Source organism: Aphelocoma coerulescens, chromosome 1, assembly GCF_041296385.1.
Source record: "Aphelocoma coerulescens isolate FSJ_1873_10779 chromosome 1, UR_Acoe_1.0, whole genome shotgun sequence".
In the NCBI taxonomy this organism is placed as follows: domain Eukaryota; kingdom Metazoa; phylum Chordata; class Aves; order Passeriformes; family Corvidae; genus Aphelocoma; species Aphelocoma coerulescens.
Genome location: NC_091013.1, coordinates 62,866,583 through 62,890,644, shown reverse-complemented (window position 1 = coordinate 62,890,644; position 24,062 = coordinate 62,866,583). Strand labels below are relative to the sequence as shown.

General features: G+C 36.5%; 1 protein-coding gene across 5 annotated transcripts in view; it reads right to left on the bottom strand.

The window, feature by feature from the left end:
- Nucleotides 1–505: 505 nt before the first annotated feature.
- AKAP11 (A-kinase anchoring protein 11) overlaps nucleotides 506–24,062 on the bottom strand; it is a 44,930-nt gene continuing 21,373 nt past the window's right edge. For 2 of the 5 annotated variants that reach the window (XM_069009820.1, XM_069009827.1), the window contains 6 exons: nucleotides 19,150–23,800; nucleotides 16,662–16,817; nucleotides 12,744–12,827; nucleotides 11,992–12,038; nucleotides 9,430–9,590; nucleotides 506–4,903 (listed from right to left, as the gene is read on the bottom strand). In XM_069009820.1, the coding sequence (XP_068865921.1) occupies nucleotides 4,757–4,903; nucleotides 9,430–9,590; nucleotides 11,992–12,038; nucleotides 12,744–12,827; nucleotides 16,662–16,817; nucleotides 19,150–23,800 (5,246 nt within the window). In that variant the 3' untranslated portion in view covers nucleotides 506–4,756. Of the gene's footprint in view, nucleotides 4,904–9,429; nucleotides 9,591–11,991; nucleotides 12,039–12,743; nucleotides 12,858–16,661; nucleotides 16,818–19,149; nucleotides 23,801–24,062 lie in introns of all 5 variants that reach the window. The other 3 variants (XM_069009850.1, XM_069009833.1, XM_069009843.1) reach the window with 3 other exon arrangements.

The window sequence follows — 24,062 nt, the reverse complement described above, 5'->3', positions numbered from 1 at the left end:
CACAGGACACCAAAACACTTGAGGATTTTGAAGAAGCCTGTGAAATGTCCTGTTTCATACATTTTCATGAGCATTCTTGCATTTGTCCAGAAGACTAAAGCCAAGTTCTAAGCTAGTTTCCCAAATACTGGACAAAGTGCCAAAGTCCAACCTCAGTCCACACGGAAATATCACGGCATATTACTAACGCAGCTTCCAGGCAAGATGAAGCTGACTGGTTCTTGCATCCCACCTGTACTGTTGAGTAGAGTCCGTGTGAAACTTTACTGCATGTCAGTGGAACTGCAGGTTTACCTTTCAACCCAAAGACAGTAAAGCAGCATCCTCACACCTTGCAGGACTCCAATTTAACTCTGTAGGAAGTATGCCATCTACTGATGCACTGTTTACTATACCCTTCCTCAAGTGCCTTCACACAGCTGCTGACAAGAACCAGTCTTAGCTGTGTTTGCTGAAAAGAAAAATAATATTCCATGAATTTACAAGAAATAACAGCACTCTCGAAGCCAGTGAAATGTGTTTTATTTTAAGCCACTGCTAAAACAAGGACAAATTTAGTGCAACCTGGAGTTCGTAATCTGAAAACTGAATATAGTTAAATTACTAAAATGGCAAAACTTGTCACCATGATACAGTACAAGACCTTCATATTCATTGAGTACAGTTACATAAACATTTAGTTATTCAAACTGCTTTTGGTATACAATTGCATCACTAACTGGGCTGTGAATTACTGTAACACTGCACAAATAAGCAGCAGTTCCAGCAAATTATAATAAATTTTAGTATTAAATACTATTCAGACATTAGAACAAAGGCCCTCTAGAACTACAACACCAGCTATACAACAGGAATGTACAAAGATGGTACAAAATAAAGTGACTACAGTGGCTGGGCTCTGTACCTGCCTCTTCAGAGTTCAAGTACAGTAAATGCTTGACAGTGGTGGCTCTTGATGAAAAGCCAGAATTCTTACAATAAAAATCATTCCTGAATCTTGTATTTCTCTTTGCAAATCAACTGTCTAGAACTACAGGGGTTTGCGCTGGTGTTTACTACTCACTGTGCTCCCATCTCCATCAATATGTTGCTCTTCATAGAAAAGGTCCCAGACAAAGTTACATTAGAAAATGTAACATTTAAAATATGACACCATTTTTGAGAGACCTAATTTGTCTCGGAATGTGGGTTGCTGGGTTTTGGGGTTTTGGTTGGCTTTTTTCTAAAAAGCTTATGCAATCTTTGAAAACTCAAGAACAAAGATACTGCAGAAATTGCATTCATGTCTATCGCCTGAGCCACCTTTTCACATCCTTGTTTTGAGACAGAAAATCCTCCTTGATTTTAGAGTATGGGTTTGAGTTTTGTTTGGTTTTTATTTTAAGGCTTTATGCATACTTTATATTATTTATGCACCCGTTGTGAATGTTTAAACTAGTTTTAAATATGGCCAGTTCTAACTCTTGCTTTATAGAGGGTCTATTTCTCAAAAGTGCTTTTTCTACAGAATCTTACAAAACATAACAACACTTCAGTTTTTTAGAACACCAAATATATTTATGAAGTGTTTGGGTGATTTCTGAAACAATAACATCCTAGGATATATTTTTCTCAACATAAAAATTAAAATTCTTTTCAGGGTTTCCCATCCAGAAAAAATGCAAGATGAAACAAACTCCACCTTATTATGTTTGTTTATAAAGCAGAGTTGTCTGCTTTAAAGGGACCAGAATGTGGCCCTGCGTGTTTTTACAGTTTTCACTTACATTTCTGTATTTGTAGTCAGGAGTTTTAAACAAACTCAGTAAAAGTGTAATTTAAGACTTGCATTAGCAAAGAACAGCTTTTTCACTAATATGGCAGACAGCACCAGTTAGATATAGTCAGAGTAAGGTTTTCAAAGATTATTCCAACTATTAAATTGTAATAATTTTGCCAGGCTAGTTTAATGCTTTCCTAATTCCATACAGAAAGAGAAAAGTCAAGTCATTCAGAACAAATTTAAAACAATTTGTGTAGAAAACTGGTTTGATTTTGTTGCTTGTTTTCAGTAAAAATGAAGTATTTTATAACACTTTTCTCACAAAAATTTTGAAACTATGCTACTTTCCTCAAAGGCTAATAAAACAATCTCTTCCTTAATATAACACCAATCAATAGTTACACAACATATTTGATCCAGTCTGAAAACAAGATTCCATTTATAAAAATAATTTTCAGTGCAACTGTTATCTACTTAAATTTCTGAATAATTGTAAGCTTTGTGAATGGTGCAATCTTCTGCCTTTCTCCACAAAAGTAAATGAAAATAAAAAGCACTTCACCAACTTTATAAAATCCAACATTCTGAATAAATCAGCTAAAAAATAGCTGTTCCTGCGGTGGTTTTTGTTAGTTGTGTTGTAGGTTTTTTTAAATGTACAGTTTTGTACATTTACAATACCTTCAATATCTTTCTCAAGGTACAGAAACACTTTACTATACTCTATCCTCATGCCCTGACATTCCTCTTGGTGAGCAAAATTTAGTCATGAGGCTCTGCTTTTAGCATTTTATTTCCTTGACATTTCAATTTTATAGGTAAATTTGTCCAAGTATATTATTGCTGTGTTAAGGGGAAGGTGCTACACCCAGAGAACTGTTTTAAATTTTTGTCTAAAACAATGTTGAAAATCAAACTTTAAAAACAAAAAAAAAAAAGAAGGAATATGGGGATTGGGAGAGGAAAAAAAAAATCCAGACAGCTTTAATACAATTCTTTAAAAATATTTGCTACTAGGCCCATCTTCCAAATACAGGTATTAAGATAACTTCCCCTGACATGCTTTGGGCTCTGGAGAAAAATCATTCCTGATGCCTGGACTATATTACCTATAACAATACAAAAAACCTTGAAATGGCTTTTGGTCTTTTTGTCACATACATAGATTTTTCAATCAGTGAAATGATACATGAAGTGAGGAAATAAACGGAGCATAACAGAATTTTAATCTAGTGGTGGAAGTCTGCACTAGGAGTTCACATCGGTGAGATCTCATACACAGATAGACAAACATACATATCTCTGTGTGTATTCACATGTGTGAACACATGTATGTGCACATATAAAAACATGAAAAATCTTTGGCTCTGTGAGAGAGGTGAACTTTGTGAGATCCAAGGCAGAAATCCAGATGACAAAAGAGGACTAAAACCAACCAGGTCTCTGCAAAAAGGCCAGTGGAATGCTTTCCTGAACACAAAGACACCGCAAGAACAGTGCTCTTGAGTTTACCACTGTGCCACTTCATAGTAATTCCTGGAATAGGGGAAATCAGAATTGTACATATGCCATTAAAACTCAGGAATAGATTTGGAGACCACATATCTCCTTGTTTGGGATCACAAACTTGTACACCTGTACAAGTGTACAAGTGTACAACACTGTATCAACAGTATATTTTTCTGTGAAAAAGCTATTAAGGTTTTTTTGTTCATCCAAAATCAGTAATGCTCTATGATTATTTGCCAAGTTTTAGGTGTCAACCTGGTAATGACCAGCACGTGCCTTTTTCTCTCAAAGGATATATAAATAACAAATCCCAAAAACCACTTTGAAACCACAGGGTCAGTAAAGGTCCAGATTTCCCTTCAGACAGAAAGGCAAATCAGCAGCATTGGTGAGAAACCTGACAAGACTGCTAAAAATATTCAATTAAAAGTGCCTTTAAAAAAAATTCAGTGAAGGTAGTTAACAAAAATGAAAAATCAATTTGCAAGAAATTTCCCCTTTACATTTTTATTAACTTTCTTTGCTAAACACATGCTTGCTGAGGAACAAAGTTGTCTATATTACTGAAAAGAAAATTCATGTGTGGCTGCTTTGAAATAAAGAATTAAAACTAGTCAAAAAGATGGCCAAAATCCTCAGAAACTTCTCTCTTCTACTTTTAACGCATCTGTGTGAGAGACTGATGTACAAATGCTTTGACATGGAACTAGTGTCATAGAAGTATCTGCATACAAAAAGCCTCAGTAAAAAATGTAGCAATTTAAATTTGATTGGCAAGCTTTGGGAAACCTTCCTGAAGAATTACATACGAAATTATGCTCAACTTCCCACTCTGCCCTTCTACCAGAAGTTACCAGGTCTACAGGGGTCAACAAAGGGAACATGCATTTGTTCCTCAGCAATTTCAGAGCAGACTCTCCCATCTTCACATAAAGTTAAAACTGATAAAGGTGGCTATGAAGACTGTATTAAGCGGGTAGGTCACAATTTTCTTCCTGGCAATGCTGTTCTTGGGCACATAATACCTGGCCAAGATGGATAATTTTTTCCATTATCTGCAGCAAGGTATTCCAGAGCAGATTCTTGCTGAAATCAGTGCTCTTAGTCCTGCTGTGAATGTAGCACACATAGGAGTGGGAGAAAAAGCTATCCTGGCACAATGGGAATCCTGAATATCATGTCTGAGACTGTCTCCTGCGGACTACTATCATTGACAAGGGCTGTTCATAAATATCTCAGTGGTATGAACACAGCAGTAAATACAAGTTATGCGTGGGTGGACAACACCGATTATGGACTGAATAAACATACCATGTGCACAGTATCACAAAGCACAGCACAGCTATTTTGACTTTCACCTCAAAGTCTTTTAATGCTGACTATTACTTAGACATTCACTAGTTGAATTTTACTTTACACATCTGTGTTCTTTCTGTCTCCTTTCAGAAGAGGAATGAAGTGAAGAGTGTTGCATCTTTGGATTTTTCAGACATTTTCCAGAAGCCAATTGACCAAAGATTTACTTAGAGCTTGATCTCCATCAGATGCTTTCTCTATCATTTCACAATATTTCAGCACTGCTTGCAAGAGATCTCCAACTTTCCAATCTCTTTCTCTCAGTCTTCTGGAAAGCTAAGGGGGAGACAGGAGAACACAAAACAAAATATTTTCATTGGGACATCCTGATTAAGTTACAGAAGTTATTCTCGAAACATTAGGTCATAAGAGATCAGTTGTAATGAGTTAATCATTATTCCCACATCTATAAAAACAAAAACTTCCTCAAGAATCAAGCACTTTTCTTAACGGCAGTCTTTACAAAACCTTCTTCTGGAGGGAGCACCATTTTCAAATTATGTGGTGCCACAGGTATGAGGGCTGTGGTTCATCAAGACTGCAGAAAACAGGAAATTCTGAACACAAGATTAAGACATTTGCCACCCCTCCCACGCCAATAATGCATGTATAAAAAGACAAAACTCTGTCTTAATAAAAGGATGTGGATTTTCCTTTCACAACATATAGTGTGGTTGGGGTGGCACAGACACTACCCTCAATGAAAACAGTGTCTTCAGAGTTGGGAAATTATAACATCTTGGGGAAGAGGAAAAGGTGATGATTAAGTTAAACTACCATTCAGGAGCAGAGATCAGTGTAGCTGAAAACATTTCTTTTCCACCAGGATCCAAATAAAAAAATCTTCCACTGCTGATGTGTCAAGCTCAGCTATATGTGTAAGAAAGCCTACCCTAAGGAAAGAATGAATTTGACAGCTTGCCCAGGAGTAAAAAACCTAACAACTTTGAGTTTGAATAAATAAATAAATAAATAAGTATATAAAACACCCACACAAACAAACCCTATTCTCTGTAGTTTTCTGGACACCTGTCAATGCTGCATTTAGTAAACACAGTTTAGACACCCTCCTTATTCTTTGGAGCTGTAGATTTTTATTCCCTTTTAGAGTCCCTACCAAGACATTCCATATATTAAAAAAGTCATACACAGTGTTCAGGGAAATATTTTTCACAGCTACAAAATTAAAAATTCATATAGTTTCTACTATGAGACCTGTCAGATTGCAATACAAAGTTCTATAAAAAATAAAACGGAAGACAATCTTTCCCTGCTTCTTTACCTAGCTGATGTTCCAACTGCAGCACGGCAGGTGATAGAACTGACAGAAAAAACACGGGCATAAAAACATGTATCAAACAATTAACTTCTTGAGAAAACCATTAATTTGAACAAGCAAAAAAAAATCCTCTCTAATCCTGAGTATAATTTATTCTGAACACTGGAAACTTTTCTCAGTGGAAAAAAAGAAACAACCATCTTTTCTATATAAGAGCGGACCAAAATCTGTAGCTATTTCTGTGAATTTTAAAGCAGAGCACAGGAAGTAGGAGTTTTATAGTCTACAACATGCAATTTTGTAAATGATGTTTGTTGGTTTATAAAAGAATGGTCATTTTTCTTTCCTCTGCCAGAGGAAAGTGTGGCTAATGTCCAAATACCTACTTCAGCAAATACAGTACAAAACTTCTGTCCAAAGAAGTTTTCCACCATGGTAAAACTACAGAGCTGGCACCTAAATTTTAATTTTATGTTTAATCTCACTATTTCTTTAGATGACCAATCCGTTTCTTACTGCCAGACAAATGAAATACTAGCGTTTATCCAAAATAGGAATCTTAAAACAGCTAGGTAAGGTCTGATTAAAAACCGAATACATAAGATCTTTTACTCCAGGCACTTGCATATCCACATGGTCAGGCATCTCAAAGAAGTCAAGAACTATCTATTCTAATTTACTGGTTTCTTGTTATCCCTCCTAACAAACGTATTTTGTTTCAAACACAGGTATTTAACTTCTTTCTGCCTTGCTGACGATAACATGTACCCTTAAGTAAGAGTTCATACCCAGCTGCAGGAAGTAATAAATAGCCTGCCTGATACCTGCTAGCAGTACTTGTGCCTTTTATGCAGCCACATCCCATGGGTGGCTCGTTACCCTGCTGCGATCAGCTAAGACAAGCCTTTCCTCCCTTCCAGAACTCACCACCTGCTCATATAGGACCCATCTGTTTGCGATGTGCCCTGACCCCGGGCGGGTTCCCCAGGGAGCCGAGGTAACTCCCGAGGGTAGCCAGGAGATGCCCCAAGCCCGCGGCTGCCGCGGGACCAGGACACCGCCGATGGTTTCCTGCTGGGCTGCAGCGCCCTCTGGAGGGGCTCGCGCAGCTTTACAAGAGACAGACCCGGGCACCGCTATTTCCAATTTAATTCGGTCCGGGTCAGAGATCATTCCAATTGGAAGTGCAACGGAATAAAAAACAGGTAATCATTCTCTGCCTCCGGGGAGGGAAACAAAATTTCCATTTATTTTAACATAACTGCATCTGCAGAACTAAAAATAATCTATAAAACTAAGTGAAACAATTAACTACTGTAGCATTTTCAAGACTGCCTGACTACTGCCAGCCTAAAGGTCTTACCTTCAGGTGTCAACTCAGTATCAATTTATGACTGAAGCGTCAAGTAGAAAAATATTATCATTTTTAAAGAGGACACACATAACAGACACCGCTATTTTCCAGAGTGCTCTTTGCGGTATGTCCTCTTATTAAGGTAGCTGGAGTCATGCTCAGATACACAGCCAGCTAATAACATCTTTTCTGTGTGTCCTGCAGCATTGGCTCAAACCTCAGCACCACAACTTTGCAGTCTCTTAACTCAGAGCTGGCTGAAAGAACAAGACACTCAAGCAAAAATTAAAAAAAGAGGCACCTGCCATTGTTTTCTCTTACATATGATATTGGAATGGAAGATACCGCTGTCTCACATGCACAAAAAATAAATTATTATCAACACTTGTGGGTCCTACCACTATCCTACCTGAGTATTTGCAATAAGCATGAAACAGATGAACAGATCTTCAAAAGAAAGCAAAAAACCTCAGAGGTCAGAATTACTGTAATCCCTAACCCCAACTCATTCACCTGAAAAAACCTTCAGAGAATGCTCAGCCAAGCATGAGAGAACAGAAAAAGTGATTTATTTTCTTCTTTGTGTTAAGGCACTTATAAACCATAACCGAGAAAAAACATATGAATATAAGGATTAAAACAAACAATTTCAAATAGCATTTCAAATAGCACAGAAGTATTCTCAAACTGCCTTCCAGCTTACAAAAGCACAAAGTCCACTCTGTCAGAACTAATGTGCAACAAAACATATTCCTGCAATAATTCTAAATCAAACATACCAAGCTCCAGGAAAAGAGAAGAGGACAGATATTTCTATATGCCCAAAACACATTTCCAAACTCTCTGGGTGCTTTCAAATAAGAATGCAAAACTTCCTACTCTCAAAATCAAATACACATTCCACAGTTACAGAGGCAGAAAAACACCCCAAAGTTATCATTCTCTTTGAGTGGTAGGAAGGGAGGAGCCTCTCTTAGGAAAATTCACAGCAGGTACAATCTGGACTGGCCTCCAGGTACCTTTCACATTCTTACCACAAGTCTCCAGTAACTAAGCACCATAGGTGCACACATCCATCCAACTCTGGGAGTCTGTTTTGTCATACTGACCTTTACCTCCCAGTAACTCCCCTTTACTCTGAAATTATGATGTAAGCTTTGGAAAGCCCCAAGCTGAAGAGTCAATATTAAATTTCAGAACTGAGAGTAAGCTTTTTCTTCCTAAATATACTGGTAAGTATGTTAAGTCGTTTTTGCCAAGATCTTAATTGTTAAAATCATAATAATGGCATCACATTAATGCTTTTTCACATTACCAGGTCACAAAATATAAATATTTGATAATTATCACTCCTATGAGCCTCATCATTAGACACAATGCCTATATATCTATTAAGTTAGCCTTTCAATAACCAGGTAATGATAAAGTAATTTCTTGGTTGATTAAAAAAATACAGGTTTAATGTAAGAAGTTCCAGATTATCATGTGTAGTTTGGTGTGCAGCCATGAAATAGTTTTTATGATTTTATAGGAATAAAAAGTTTCTCTTACATGTTTCTGATATAATTACTCAAGATAGCACGCATACCAAAATACTGAGCCTTTCCAAAGAGATACAAATTGCTAAAGCCCAGTGCTTTGGAAGTTTGATCTATAAAACCAAAATAAAGGCACCTAAGAATAAAACAATCTTATTGAGATTGCTTTTTAATAGTTTTGGTTTCAGTTGCTGATGGAATAAAGACATAATATTTCCTTATAAACTGAACTTCTTTCTAACAAGAAAATGTGTCTTTGCTATCAAAAAAAAAAAAAAAAACAAACCCTAGGCAGAACATGTTAAGTTAGAAAAAAATTGCATGACCAAGTTCTCAGAAAGATTCAATTTATAGAGAATTAAATACTAAATAAAAAATGCTTTAAAAAAGATAGTTTTCACTAACAAAAAAAAGTTGTAATTGCATCCTTTTTGGAGTAAAAGAAATGAAACAAACAGCTTTGATGAATACCGGTTTATGTATAGTATTAAACAGGCTGTTCCACTTTGACCTCTCAGGATTTAGACAATGATTTTCCTCAGCAGTGAACAGCAAATAAAGTAATAGCAGCTGGTACATCACAGCAAATGGAAGTCCCCTTTCCCACCATCCATCAAACCCAAGTACTTACAAAGACAAATTCCCTTGCAGCAGTGTCACAAAAGTGAAGATCAGACACCTCTGTTTCAGAAGCTGCCAACCACTGGAGTGCTGCTCTGAGCTGGGGGTCCACTAGATTTGGTTCCAGATCAATATTCATTATTGATAAAGTCTTTCGGATTTGCTCCAAACCTAACATTAAATATAAAATCGTCAAATCTATAGCTTCAAATTGTTTCAAAATAATCTCTGTAGTTCCTGTTCATACACTATGTTATCTTAGAAAAACTCCATTTAGTATACACAGATAATATGAAAGGAAAAAATTACACTGGTCTCAAGTGTTTCAGCACTTTCCTATTCGGAAGGACCGTTTATCCCATTTACAACAGTGTGCAAACATAGCTGAGTATTAAAAGATACTAAACTACAATGTATATTCCAAATGACAAGGAATTTAGCACAGACTTTCATAAACTGAACAGCAATGGCTCTCACATGGTCCATCAGTTACTTCTTCTTCCAGCTGCTATTTTTTGCTATGCCTTCATCTAGTGATTTTAAAAAGTGTGTACTTCTGAATTCTTTCCTGCCTCTTGAACTTCTCCAAAATATATTGCTGGTTTTACCAAGGCATATCCAGTTTTTCAACACTTCTTTTAAGAGAAGTTCCAAAAATTAGTATTGGAAGAGCAGTTGTGCTAATAACACTTAGGAACTACAATATTGTCACCTTCTGTTCCCAAGCTGTGTTTCTGTATCCAGCTACCACAGTGATCCTTTGTCACACTCCCAGAAACAACTAGGCACATACACAGTGCTTTCCAAGTTGAAGTCACTACTTCCAAACTACTGAACTTGACTCTAGAAACATGGAATGTATTTGCAACAAAAACATATATCCATGTTGAGTTTATCTCAATCTCACTACTCCTCCAACTAAGATTATGAAAACTGAGGTACATAAGGTATTCATTCCTAACTGGCAAGTCAAGCAAGTTGAAACAGATTCCCCCAGGAAGTAAAAGAAAGAGAAAATTAACTAGTAAAACTGTCAAACAAAACTGTGCTTTTAATGGATAACTGAGTATTTGTCTAGGAGCCCCAAAATTTAACTTATTAATAGGGGAAAGAACAATTTTTAAAAAATTATGACAGTGGGTGGAAAGAATTGTGGTAACATTGCTGGGAAATTTTGGTACATTTTTTTAGTCTTATAAAATAGATGTACATTTGGCAATAAGGCTTTGATTCAAAGTCTTTGGTGAACAAGGCACAGTCACTTTAGAAAAAGCCAGACACTTTCAGGTATGACATGAACAGAACTTCCAAACGTGAAAGACCAGGTACAAAGGTTTTCTACCTAGCAACAGTCCTACAATGACAAACAGAAAGAGCCTTTTCAAAACAATAGTGAGAAGGTGAGGAACTTATACGGGAAAAATTTCACTAGAAAATCCTAAATACAGTATAAAGCAGCCTGTTGCACTACAGACAGCAGGTGACATCTAAAGCATGTAAAGAAAAAATCCAATCACTATTATAATTGAGCAATTTGAATATTTTAGATGCCAGAACTTTTTTGAGACCAAAAGAAAGCAATGACATACTAATAAAGTAGATGAAACCTACAGAGCAGAAACTATTTTAATTGTAATTATTCTGAGGAAAAAATAATCAATAATTTAGTTTTCTTTTCTTATATCCTTACAGTCACATCTGATTTAATAAAATTAAGAGATGTTGGTCATTTACATACATTTTCCAGGAGTTTAAAAGGAGAGGGAAAAAACCCAAACAAACCAAAAAAACCCTAAACCCACACATCTTTCTGCTTACATCAAAACTACTTGAAGATGTGCAACAAGGCTGAATATCCTCTGTAAGGAAGTAGCAGAGGTTTCTGGAAACACTTCAAAATATACCCAACACAAAGAAGAGCTCTGTTACAACTTGTTCTAACATTAGCTCATCTTAAAACCATCTTCACACACTGTGTATTCAGGCTGTTTTCAGTTAACAACCTCTGGCACATCAATCAGACTGGAACCAAAGTACAGAAAACTTCTACAAACCACAAAGTCATACCAAGGTTCTGGATAGACCATATGTCACACTTCACTAAGAAGAAAGAGAGAATAGCAAATGCATCGAATCCAAGATTTTTATTCTTTTTCATTACTCTCTCCCAAGATCAATGTGTTCAGTTTGAGTAAATTCTTCAGCATGTTGAACGCAGCCTTGCAGATGCATTGCCATGGCTCCTTATCAAATATTATTAAAAAAAGTTAAGCTGTGCATATAAATTCCCACTTTCAACAAGCTGATCAAAGTTCCCTACCTTATACTCATTAATTCATATGAGCATCAGTAACTAGCACTTCCCAAAGGCTGTAAATTTCAGTGCATTAAGAGGATTATGTAGGGCATTAATCTAAGAATACATTCTGACACTTGACTAACATTCATATGATGAATAGGGATAATAGAGTTGTCATCTTGTTTTGCAGACTACAAAGGCAAAGAATTAACAAAATAACTAATGGAGCGTGCAGAGGACAAGAACAGAAGTATATGCTGGAATTGACATTACCTTCTACAGGATCCTTGGAATCTTCATCTTTATCTTCTGTTCCATCACTGTATTTTAATTAAGAAAACAAAAATATGAATCCAATATATGTACTAAAGGTAGTAAATCCTAAGACTGTAATGAAGGTTAAACAACAGGAAGATCATAAAAGAATTAAGGAGTGATCATGAAAAGCAGCTTTGCTTCTCACACCATTTCATGTTGTAAACAGACTTATCATCAACTTCACAAGATTTGCTCTTAGGAAAAGAAGGGAGAAGAGAGAAACAAGAGAAAGGTGTTAAAGGTGTTACTTATTGATTTTAATAGTTTTGCTTCATATGTGAAAAGGTTGAGCTATCTTATGTCCCAGATATGAACACTATAGGTAAGCCATAAGTGGTCTATAAAAACTAATTATTAAGCAATTTTGAAAGTTTACACAAGCTAAAGGGAAAAAAACAAGAAATCCTGTAGGAAGCAAGCTCTAGTTTGCATGAAAAAAGTAAATCTAAAGACTTGTAAAACTGCAGGCAAAAACATGCAAAAAAGGGACCTTTTTGCAAGCAAAACACATTCATCAGTTTTAGCACAGCAAAATTTAATCATTCAGCGTGGATTAATTAATGAAAAAATCATATTGTGATTAAGTGAGAAGACTGTGAATAATGTATCAGCATAAAAAATGCACTGTATTTTTATTTTCAAAAATGATGATTTCATGCATTAATTATGAGGAACCCATCTGGTTTATATTTCTCAACTCAACCAACCTGTCTGATGTTGGAAAGGATAAATTCTCCTCATACATATCCCCTTCTAAACCAAGACTGCTCCAGCTACTGCTGTTACCATTACTGCCAGGAGAAGAAGAAAAGACAGCTGAACTAGAAAAGAACAATAGCTCAAACTAGAACCTTCATTTTCCTTACAACTTTTTTGTCAAGACATTTAATGCAAGAGCACTGAAACTTTCTAGATAGGTTTGCTGGAACAAACATGACTCCCAGTGCTATCCAGAGCAGCAATGTGCACAATAATACAAAACTAGCAGGTTTCAGCACACAGGTTAAACTATTAATTCGTACTCATTAATTTTCCAGGTCAATGCTAGCAGGAATTCTGTCCTCAGGTCTAAGCACATTGCTCATTATTTAAAGAAGCTCAACAATTTCAAAGGATTACTCATAGGAATATGGATTACATCTGTATTATTTGCTTAAGGAACAGCTAAGAGTTAATAAAATTATGCATTGTGAAGACAACTTCACATACCAAGTCCTTTCATCTCATGCCAAAAAATCCAGTAACAATCTCCAACAGCCTGATGAGAAGGAATTCCTACAGTAAATATATATTTTTTTTTTAATTTTGAATATTGTTCTGCAAGTTGATCTTTTTTAAAAAAAGGAGGTTGAAAGCAATACTGAAAAGATTATTTCACTCCCCATTACAAAAATACTGCATTTATTCTATGACTACATTCAACCCAATGCAAAGAACTGGAAAAACTGAGCATGATCCTACACTCGTTAATTTTAGTCATTATACATAACAGTTTGTTAAGCCTGTCAATATGTACAAGATTGAGCAACTCATGTGATCAAATCTCTGTTCTTCAACTTCATACCTCCCCCAGAGCATGTCTGGAAGCCTTCCAAGAACAGGACTTCCAAATATCCAGCATTCTTCAAGAAAGTACACTGTCTGCTAGAGATGGCACGAGAAGCCACGGAGTAACTGCAGAGAACAACTGCTGCAAGAAAATGTTTTCTTCACCTAAGTTTTATGTGACTGTTAAAGCTCTTTTCTGCTCATACCACTCAAGGCAAATAGCAAAATGGTGGAAGAAAATATTTCAAGAGACAGACACTAATCTCTTCCAAGTGTTTGCCAGTAACATTATCACCTATCAGTGTCCCTTGCTCTCCAGCATGCCTGCTTGGATCCTAATTTCAAAACAGTGAAGTAACAGCAGGTTAGCAATCCTACAATATAAACACACCCAAATAACATGAAAAAAAGTCTAAGAAGATTCAGGTGCTTCGCTCAGTACATTGTTGCTTATTTAGACTACATGTCCAAAGAAAATTCAGAGTTCTCTGGTTACACAAATATGAAAAAAAATCAAAGAGCAGAAGCTTCTGAAGAAACCAACTTGCAGAGAATGAAAACCTGGTCTAAACAACATTTCTCAAGCTACTGTGTGAGACTTTCACACTCAATATGAAGTATTAAATTTGGCTTAAAATGGTTAAATTACAGGTATAAAAAAATTTAATATAGCCTACTGATACCAATACTTTGCACTCACACAGCCACTTTCACTGAAAGTTACAGATGCAGAACATAAATAGAAGTAAAAGCTGCCCTGGTTCTCAGACTAAAAGATAAAGAATTTGCAATCTAACAGAGTAACCTCTGCACACTACTGTTCTGGTTAGGTAAGAGACTTAATACACTTTACAGAGATCAGTCTTGGTCTGAAATAATCATATATATTGAACCATATGATTACAATGAGGTGTGAGAAAGGGATGAGACCTTTTTGTAATTAATAGCCTTTAAATTAACAGCCAAATTAACAGTCTTTAAAATAAACTCCTGTAATCACAAAACAAGCAATGAGCATACAAAGGCATTATAATGCCTCTGTAATGGTTCATGCAGCTCTTCAATGAGCCAGCAGAAGAACAACAAGAAAAGCAAGAGGCTTCTGCTCTGACTTATAACCCAAACTGGATGCTGGATGAAAAGCCTATGTCCACACCTATGCTTACACCTACACAAGAGAGAAAGCTTAAGACCTTTTTAATTCTAAATTTAAGTCACTAGATTTAGGCATGAAAAGCAGAAGACACAAGCACTTTCCTACATAACTAACTACCAAGTTCTCTAAATAACTTTCATCTTGATGGAGCTGCCCACAGGAAGCAGTGAATTAATTTCTTGTTTTGCTTTGCTTGTGCATGGCTTTTGCTTTACCTGTTAAACTGTCTTTATCTCAAACCATGAGTGTTCTCACTTTTACTCTCCCAATTCTCTCCCCCATCTCACCTTGGGAGGAGTGACTGACTGGCTGGGTGGGGCTTAGTTGTCAGCTGGGGTTAAACCAAAACAGGGCTTTATTACCGAATCTCGTCTTGTTATAGATCTCCCCCTGGGTATCATTTTTGACTCAGGGCAAATCCTGAGATCCTTCCTTCCACCTGATAAACCTCAGCAACACAAATGAACAAAGGTGGTGTTACCAATTTTACCACAATTAGTTCTTTAAAACCAGCTGATCAATCTGCACGTGCCTATTTCCTCCATCAATACCTTGCTATCCAAATTATGGCCTCCCTTCTATGAGTAACATGTTAATTCCGGTCACTCCTCTAATGAGCCACAGATTTTCTTCCAAGTTATATAAATTACCTTCTTTCATTTACATCTGTTTTGGGAATGATAAACAAATAACAAATAACAAACACAACATAGGCACTAATGGTCCAGAAATTTTTTTATACTTTTTTCCATTATCAACTAACCTATATTTTATTGTGTATTTGTGACTGCCAATATAGAGAATATTCCTCCTCATACTTGGATTTTCATCATCATTTTCACTTGTTCAAGAGATAATGTTTTACTAAAATAACTCTAAGTTAATGTATTCTTTTACAAAATTATTAAGCTGTATGAGTGATAAATTATAGTAGTGGTTTGATTAAATTATTTAGTTAACCAAAACATGACAAATATTGCAGACATTTATTTGAGTAGTTTCACATTGGAACCAAATAACCTATTTGTACATTACTTAAGCAAGCACGTCTCCCATACTTTCTTTAATCTCAGCAATACTGGAAGTACAAACTAAAGAAAAAAATCTCTCCCATTTCTGCTATTCTTCAACAGAAATGATGAACTTTGTTATATCAATCATAAAAAACTAAGTTTACTCATTCCTCACACATTCCTTATATAGAAGCTTGGGCCACAGCTCTGAATATAATTCTCCCTGGAAACAGACAGAGACATTGCAGATTTTAGAATTTCCATTCTAATCTTTGTTAGTTATCAATCGGCCAGAGACAGTGCAGTGAGAAGCTCTGCAGAAAACATTACTACCCTGAACAGGTTAAGTTCCAATATCACACACCCGCATAACCATGGTTAGCAGTATATAATTACTCCACCAATGTCAATGAGAGCAGCTTATAAATTCCAGTCTCCAAAAAGACAAAAATAGCTGTAAAAGCTCATCATGCAAATCAAGCTACTATTACTTCTTTTCAAAAATAATCTATATAAAACACTTTCTCAAGGATTAAGTTTTAATATTTTAGAGCACAACTTATAAACTGTACTCTCAAACTGTATTTTACACCAGGTGGTTGTTTTTAAAATGCTTACACCTTTTGCTAATACTTAAACTTTATATGCACAATTTTACTTGATGTGACTCCCTGGCATCAATGACAATGCACACTCCATATATTTTACAGAGTAGGAACATTCATGGCCAACAGCATTCTGTAAGATAACAAAATCATAATATCAGAGCCATTTTTAACAAAAAAAGTCATTGTGTGTTGAAGAAAAAAATAATCTCTTCTCCCCCAAACCCTAGGAGAAATACACTTGATGATAAGTTATTTGATGCCAAGGTAACTGTTTAACTATACTAACATCTTTATAATTACCTGTCACTTAGGTGAAGAAAACTGCTGCTCTCATCAGGATGTTCATCTTCAAAACTTAGATTGGACCAACTCCCAGTGCTATCATCACCAATACTAAGACTCATCTGCTGGCTAACAACTGATTCAACAGAGTGAAATCCTTCTCTTCCAACAGAGCTAAACAAAAATTTAAGACAAAAGCATCACTGCATTTCATGCTGATCAGTGTTAGTTCATTCACAGCAATTTAACACCATTCCAAAGACAATAAATTCCATTGGAAAAGAAAAGGTGCAGAATCCCTTAATCTGTGCCCTATTCTTAACACAAGAAATAGTGCAACCAAATGAATCTGCAACAACAACAGGCTTAGGTCAGGGATTGCTATTTAGAATTCTTTCACCAGAAGTCTAAGGGAGTGGCACAAAGAATTTTCTCATTTGGAAAATTTTTTGCTATACAGCACAGAAGGCATCGTAGCCTTGCAGACTCTGTACTGAGGTACACTTTTCAAGCAGAAGACTTACCATTTCTGAACTTGCTCACCATAGGACAGTTTGGCTATTTTCCCTGGCCTGCCTTCAGTGCAAGCAGCTAAGTGGTCTGCTACTGCAGGCAAAGTGCTTAAGTATAAACTGGTGTCTAAAATATTAGGATTCCATTTTTTAAAAAAAGCTTTCTGCATAAAAAGATCTGGTTTTCTCCTTCAAGAAAGTGTAGCAATGCATGGCTTGTACAGAATTTTTCCCCTCAGGAAGTAAGTTTGATTTTTTATCCAAAAACCAATCAAGCAACCATACCCCATAATAGTGAATCTTTAGAAGACACTTAAATTCATTTAAAGATGTGTGAACTCCTCATTAAAAAAACAAAAAAAAACCCAAAAAACCAAAACCAAAAACAACTTACAAAATGGGAACATGCAGTTATGAACTAACTTTCATGTGCACACTGTGATTATCTATATATACATGAAACAGTAGGAAGTTCAAGAAAAACTATCATCCTACTCACACATAGCAAGCAGCCACAGTAACATTCACTATTTAAAAAGACACCCTTAACCACATCATTCCTAACACTTTGCTCCAGTGAGCATGAATTTGTACAAATATGTAGCTGAACTGGACCCCATCAGGGTAATAAAAAAGGTCATTTTCCTCATTTTTATTTCGTTATACCAGCACCAGTTCTCTACTTTACACAAGGCAGTTTCTCAAGAAACACATGCATTACATATCACACACTAGATGACAATATAAGAAACATTTATAAATTCTGTCACAGCAAAATTCTAATATAATCTTCTTGCCACAAACTTAATAATAAACAGCATCTCTTTGAACCCTGCATTTTGTCGTTGGCATATTCTAACTAGAATTTTTAAACAAAATGTCATCTTTGATACCATAGGTATAGAAAAACATCACCACATGACTACTTTCTTTTTTTTGTCACACATTGAGTAAGGACTCAACCCTGCTGTGCAAAGACCAACAATATATTACCCAATAGCACTTTTATGCTGTTAGTACGTATGTGTTTCATATCAAACTTGAAAAATTTAGTTCAATCCCACTGTGGCCTTTAGCCACTCAACATATAAAGATCAATATTATTATTCATCATGATGCCCCTCTAAACACCAGAGAAAGAAACCAGTGTGAGGAATTCCCCTCAAAAAAAAAAAAAAAACCAAACCAAAAAAACCACCCAAAACAACCAACCAAAAAAAAAAAAGTAGGAATATAAATATTATTTCAAAATTTAAAAAACAAAATGGTAAGGATTGCTCTTGAACCTGAAGAGATTTCACTCTGATCAAAGCATACTCTGTTTTAGAAAAGAGTAGTTTGCCACAAATTTATTGTGACAAGTATTTCCTATTTATAGGCCTACTAAAGTATGTTACCCTTTGCTAAATACACGAGAACTTCAAAGTCAATTATTCCTTCGTTATTGTACTACTATTCTATAAGCTAAAGTGTGGTTTAGTTAGTTTTTTTTTTTTCTTAAAGCAACAGGTTATTTTTTTTTTCAGTAGTAAAGACAATATCACAACACAGCCATAATAAAAAATGAAGTTTTCATGCTACAAAGCAATGACTCATGTGGCCAGCATCAGATGTTGAAGAGGAAGTACCAATAGGGAACAAATCTGGATTTTGTCACTGCTCACAGATCAACAAAACCTGTAAGGACTAGTATTCACTACCGTAGGTACTATTTTCAAGTTGAAACAGTAAGTTCCACTTATTAGTCACCTTCTGGAACATATGTGTGCTGATATACATAGTATCCTCAGTTTCAAGCTCACACAGGTGGAAAAAAGCTTCTTCCCCCTAGTTCTGAGTAATTTAAATAAAACCAGAAGAATAAAAAGAAAATATTCAGAACATAAAGTGTATCTTTCTAAGAAAATATATTAAAATTCCTTCTGAGCATATATTTGTATTAACAATCCTTTTACTGGTTCAAAATGCAACAAAGAAGAGAAAATTAATATTACCTTGTGGTAACTGCCTGACCAATATTAGTCATAGCTGATGTCATTATTTCAGTAGTAAGGCTTCCAGCAAAACTGACTCCATCTTGTCCAATACCACTGTCAGCTGTCAGACTTGTGTAACTCAGCTCTCTTTCTGCTTTCTCTACAGCTGCAATAGCCCCCTTGTCAGAAAACACTGTCCTCTGTTCTACATCAACGTGAATTTTGGGAATATCAAGCTGAAACACTCTTGAATTTTGACAGGCACCACCCAATCCAGTATGAAGAAAATGCCGCATTGCAATGCAGGATTCTTGTGCAGGTAGATGATGGGATATACTTTCTGTACAGTACCGATGTTCCTTCATACTGCAGCATCTACAGACAGTTCCAGAAAAAGGAGACAGTTTCTCAGTATATGAGACCTTATCCCCACTTTTTCTGTTATCAGCCACATGGAGAACAGCTGACTCTAAACTCATTTCTAGAGTATCATCTGCTACTTTCCTAGCATATTGTTCTATAGCTTGAATTATGCCTTCACTGTAGCCATTTTCATTTATATTACCTGTACTATGATAAAGTTTATGATCTGGGGAGAAAGGAAGAAATGTCCTAGAAAACCTTCTTTTAATGAGATCCCCTGTGACTTCATCAAATTCAGTCTTTTTATATAGACAGGAATCTGTTAGAGACTTTGGCAAACACGCTCCTGACATTCTCAGTTTCTTCCTGACATCACAAGTGATACTGTGAGCAAGGGATTCGGAAAAATACAACAACTCTGAACATTCCATTCTCTGTGCGCTCCTCTCGAACGTTTGGCCTTCACAGCGATGAATGCTGCTTTTCCCTTGCTGTACTGCATCTTTATTCTCTGCTTTGATCAGCTCCAGCTTACCATTTACCTGTGCATTTTGTCCAGGAAATGTCTTTCTGCTGTATCTGAATTTGGTTTTTCTAGCAGCTTGCTGCAAGCCCGATTTGATAGACCTGTAAGCAAGTCTGCTGGCATACTGATCCACCAACAGCTCAGCGTTACCTCCTTCTCTTTTCAGAACCCGGATAACATGATCTGCGTATTCGTCAGTCACACTTTCACAGCTCGGGTACTTGGAAGTTAAACCTGTCGTGCCTGAACCTTGTGGTAAAGAAAGCACAGATGAATCTCTCTCCCCGGGCCACTGGTCCCGCATTGGGCCACACCATTCTTTTGAACTGCCATCTTTATCACCTTTTCTCAAATAAAAGCAATCCACCTGGCAGTTAACTCGCTTCAACCTCAACAGCTTACAATGCCTTGATTTCACTACTTTCTTGGCCTCATTGATGACTTTTCCTGCCATATCACCTGCATAATTCCACAAGGAATTGCATGTCTCTTCTGGGATATTTACAAATGCAGTACATCCACATATTTTCTTTTGCATACCTAACTGAGCCTGCCTACCAGCTTCTCTTTCATTTGTTTTACCACCTAAATGGGAAGCAGCCATTTCAGTCGCTACTGAAATTATGTGGCTAGCTAGGCAATCTGCATAATGAATTGTTTTTGCTGAATGCTCCTCTTTCTCAACAGGCATTTCAGAATGATCTTCATCTTCACTACTTTCCACTTCTTCAGAAAGCGACCGCATGAGTTTCAGCATAAATTCCTCATTTTCCAAAGAGTCGTGTTCAGTTCCAGACAAATCAGTAATGGATGGATTGTAGGGTGTAGAAGGTGGTGTTGCAGGTGCAAATTCTTTTGCTAATTCTCCCTTGAGTTTCTTGGACAGTTTTCTTAGGTTTGTTTCAGAACTACCTAGACATGGTACTAAAGGAGTCGGTGGGGGTGTATTGGGCATTAGACAAGTATTTCCAAGTTTCAGGCTTGATTTTTCTTCCATCTGCAAAGCACCTTCACTGCCAAACATCTCAGAAGAAAAGCTATTTGCATGCAGAAAACAATCAGTCTGCCTGTAATTCAAAGCTCCTGCTGATAGTTTCTGGGTATCACTTTTTCTGGAAGGCTTGTTTAAGCATGTTATTGAACAGCTTCCTGTGTCAGTACAGTCCTCTAGAACATGCTTAGCAAAAGTCACAGTAGAACAAGGCGGCGGTGATTTTGAAGAAAATTTGTTCCTTTTTTGTTCCTGCCAACAATCTTTAGATTCTAAAAAACTCTGAACAGAATGAGTTGGAGTAAGAAATTTACATGGATTATTTGAAGGCAACTGTTGTTGTTCCACAATTATAGAAACATTACTTTGTTTCTCAGCCTCTTGCTTCTTTATCACACATTGTTCTTTTTGATTGGTCTCTCTGTAAGTCTGTGAGTTCACATTACACGTTAAATTCTCACTGGTGTTGCATAACAGAGTTTTACTTTCTTCCACAGATTGTTTTATGACATACTTTGCCAAATGATCTGCAAACATGCTCTTGGGGGAGTCTTCACCAATACCTTGCACATAAGTTTTCTTATCTATAACTTTTCTTGTTAAAAAATCTGAATACTCTTCTACTGCTTTTGTTACTCTACATGAGGTTATGGCTTCATAAGCTTCATTTACTATCATATCTACCATAGTTCCAGAGAAAGTATTAATGCCTTTTGACCCACTTGTTAATTCTGAATTATTGTTCATTCCAGATCTGTTATTTGTTAGTTTGGTATCATTCTGGTTACAAAAGAGTGATGGAGTACTTTCAGTACTTTGACTGTGATCTGAAGTTAGATAAATATTTCTGAAAGAAGCGACTTCCTCCTCTCTCTTTCTGCTAGTGAAAAATGGATGAGTGGAGTCTTTCAATACTTTCATATTGTCATCAGCATTTGGAACAGCAGATGCTTTTGCTTTGTAAGCATCAGAGGAAACCTGTTGCTGACAAAGAGCTCTTCCAGCTAAAGGCACAGGTATCGAACTCACAACACCAGAGGTACAAAATAGAGCTTGCTGTACTGTATATTCTTCCTTGGAGTCTTGGATTGGCTTTAGTGCTACTCTATCATTAAAATTAGGAGAAACTGTGGAAGTCTGTGTTGACTCTAACATACTTTCTGCACTTACATATTTGATATTGTCCATGGAAACACTAATGGCTGCTTGTGTGGTGAAGGTCACATCAACCTGAGATAGTTCAATAAATGCCTCCTGAATGACAGATTCAGACAAATCTCGGGCATAGGATCTTACCACTTTGTTTTCATAATCAAATGATGAGGGCTGTGCAGTAGGTGTTGATGGATATGAAAACTGGCATACTTCCATGATTCCTTCAAACACAAGTTCTTCAGCAAGGTCAGCTGCAAACCGTGCAACGGTATTGGTAAATATTTGTTTCTTTACCTGACGCAATTCTTTCAAAGCACCAGTTATAGCTTCGCTCACCAAAAAGTTTGCTATGCCATTAATGGCACGCTCCTTCAGCGAGATTGCTCTACGTCTTCCAATCTCATAAAAAGCCATTTGAAAGACTGAAGAAGTCAACCTAGCAGCCAAATGGCAAAGTGCATTTGTGCATGAAGAAACACCTTTCTGGAGGTCTTTAAATGCACTGCCAAAACTTTTTTCAACCAATTCAGTTGCAAATTTTTGAATGCTATCTCTGATCATTAGTGACTTATGTTTAGATTTTGCTTGCTTCTCTGGTTCCTTACCAGTTTTCATTTTGAGATCTGCAGCCTGCCTCTTCTTCTCTTTCAAAGTAACCCTTTTGTGCTTCGAATCAGTCTCTACACACACTTGTTCTGGTGAGGACTCAGAAAAAAAAACAGAACCCAGTATTTCAAATGAAACACTGTCAGCATATGCTGAGTAACTGCTATAAGCTGCATCACGGTGACTCGGACCTGTCCCATCTCCACCAAGATTAATTCGACACAAACATTCAGAAGAACCGCAGCTCCCTAGTGGGCTGAAGGCCGATGTTCTAATAGGGCTGAAGAAGCTTCCATTCTCTTCCCCTGATGTTTTAACCGGGCGAGGGGAATCTGGGACCTCAAAGATGCTGCTGTATGGTGATTCTGGCTTACGAGGAGTTGGTTTCTTTACATTGGCTGGGAGAGTGGGACGATCAAACTTGAATTTCTGAGGATTCATTGTAATGCTTGCAGAAGACAATTTTTCATGTGCAGTCCTCCTTTTCTGGGCAGGATTCCCTAGGATGGGATTCCTAGTAATTTTACAAGAGTTTTCCAAGGTTTGTTCCAGCTCATCAAACTGATCAAAACTATCAAAAAATTCACTTACTTCTGAGTCTGAATCCTCTATACCATCTTTTACTACTGGAATTTTTGGCAGCTGAAGTTTTGCCTTCAAACTTTTTTGATATCCTTCTTCATCTAAGAAGATGATGGGGCTTGGGCTGGAGCAATCTGACTCAGAGGATTCAGCTGGAGAGGAAGAAAACAATGTTTTACGTAAAAAATTAACACCTTGTTCAGAAGGATTATATGGCTTATAGAAACTCCTTTGTATCCAAGGATCAGAAATTGAGGTTGTAACTGAATTCTTTACTGAGGACAGGTCCTTAAGTCCAAAGATATCAATCAAAGTAGAAGATCTGGCAGATGACTTTTGATGTGCAGAACCCACAAGAATCTTTGAGTCAACAGCTTCTATACTTTGAGCAGGGATGGTCTGTGAAGCAGCATCTCGATGGTTTTGAGAAGTAAAGCTGCATGTACCTGAAGGGAAAAAAAAAGGTAAAAAGAGATTGCTTCAAAACCAAGAATGTCCACAGAACTACAGCAAACTGGACAGATTTTAATGGCAGCTACTGGGTTTACTATTGTTGCAAAATGCTAGCTTATCTTTCATGATTAAAGCAATCTTCCATTTTCTTTAAATCCTATTATACAAATTTAATCACTGACAAATTAATGTATTTAATGTATCTACACAAAGTAGAACAAGATTTTATTTGATATCCATTTGACACTGAGATAA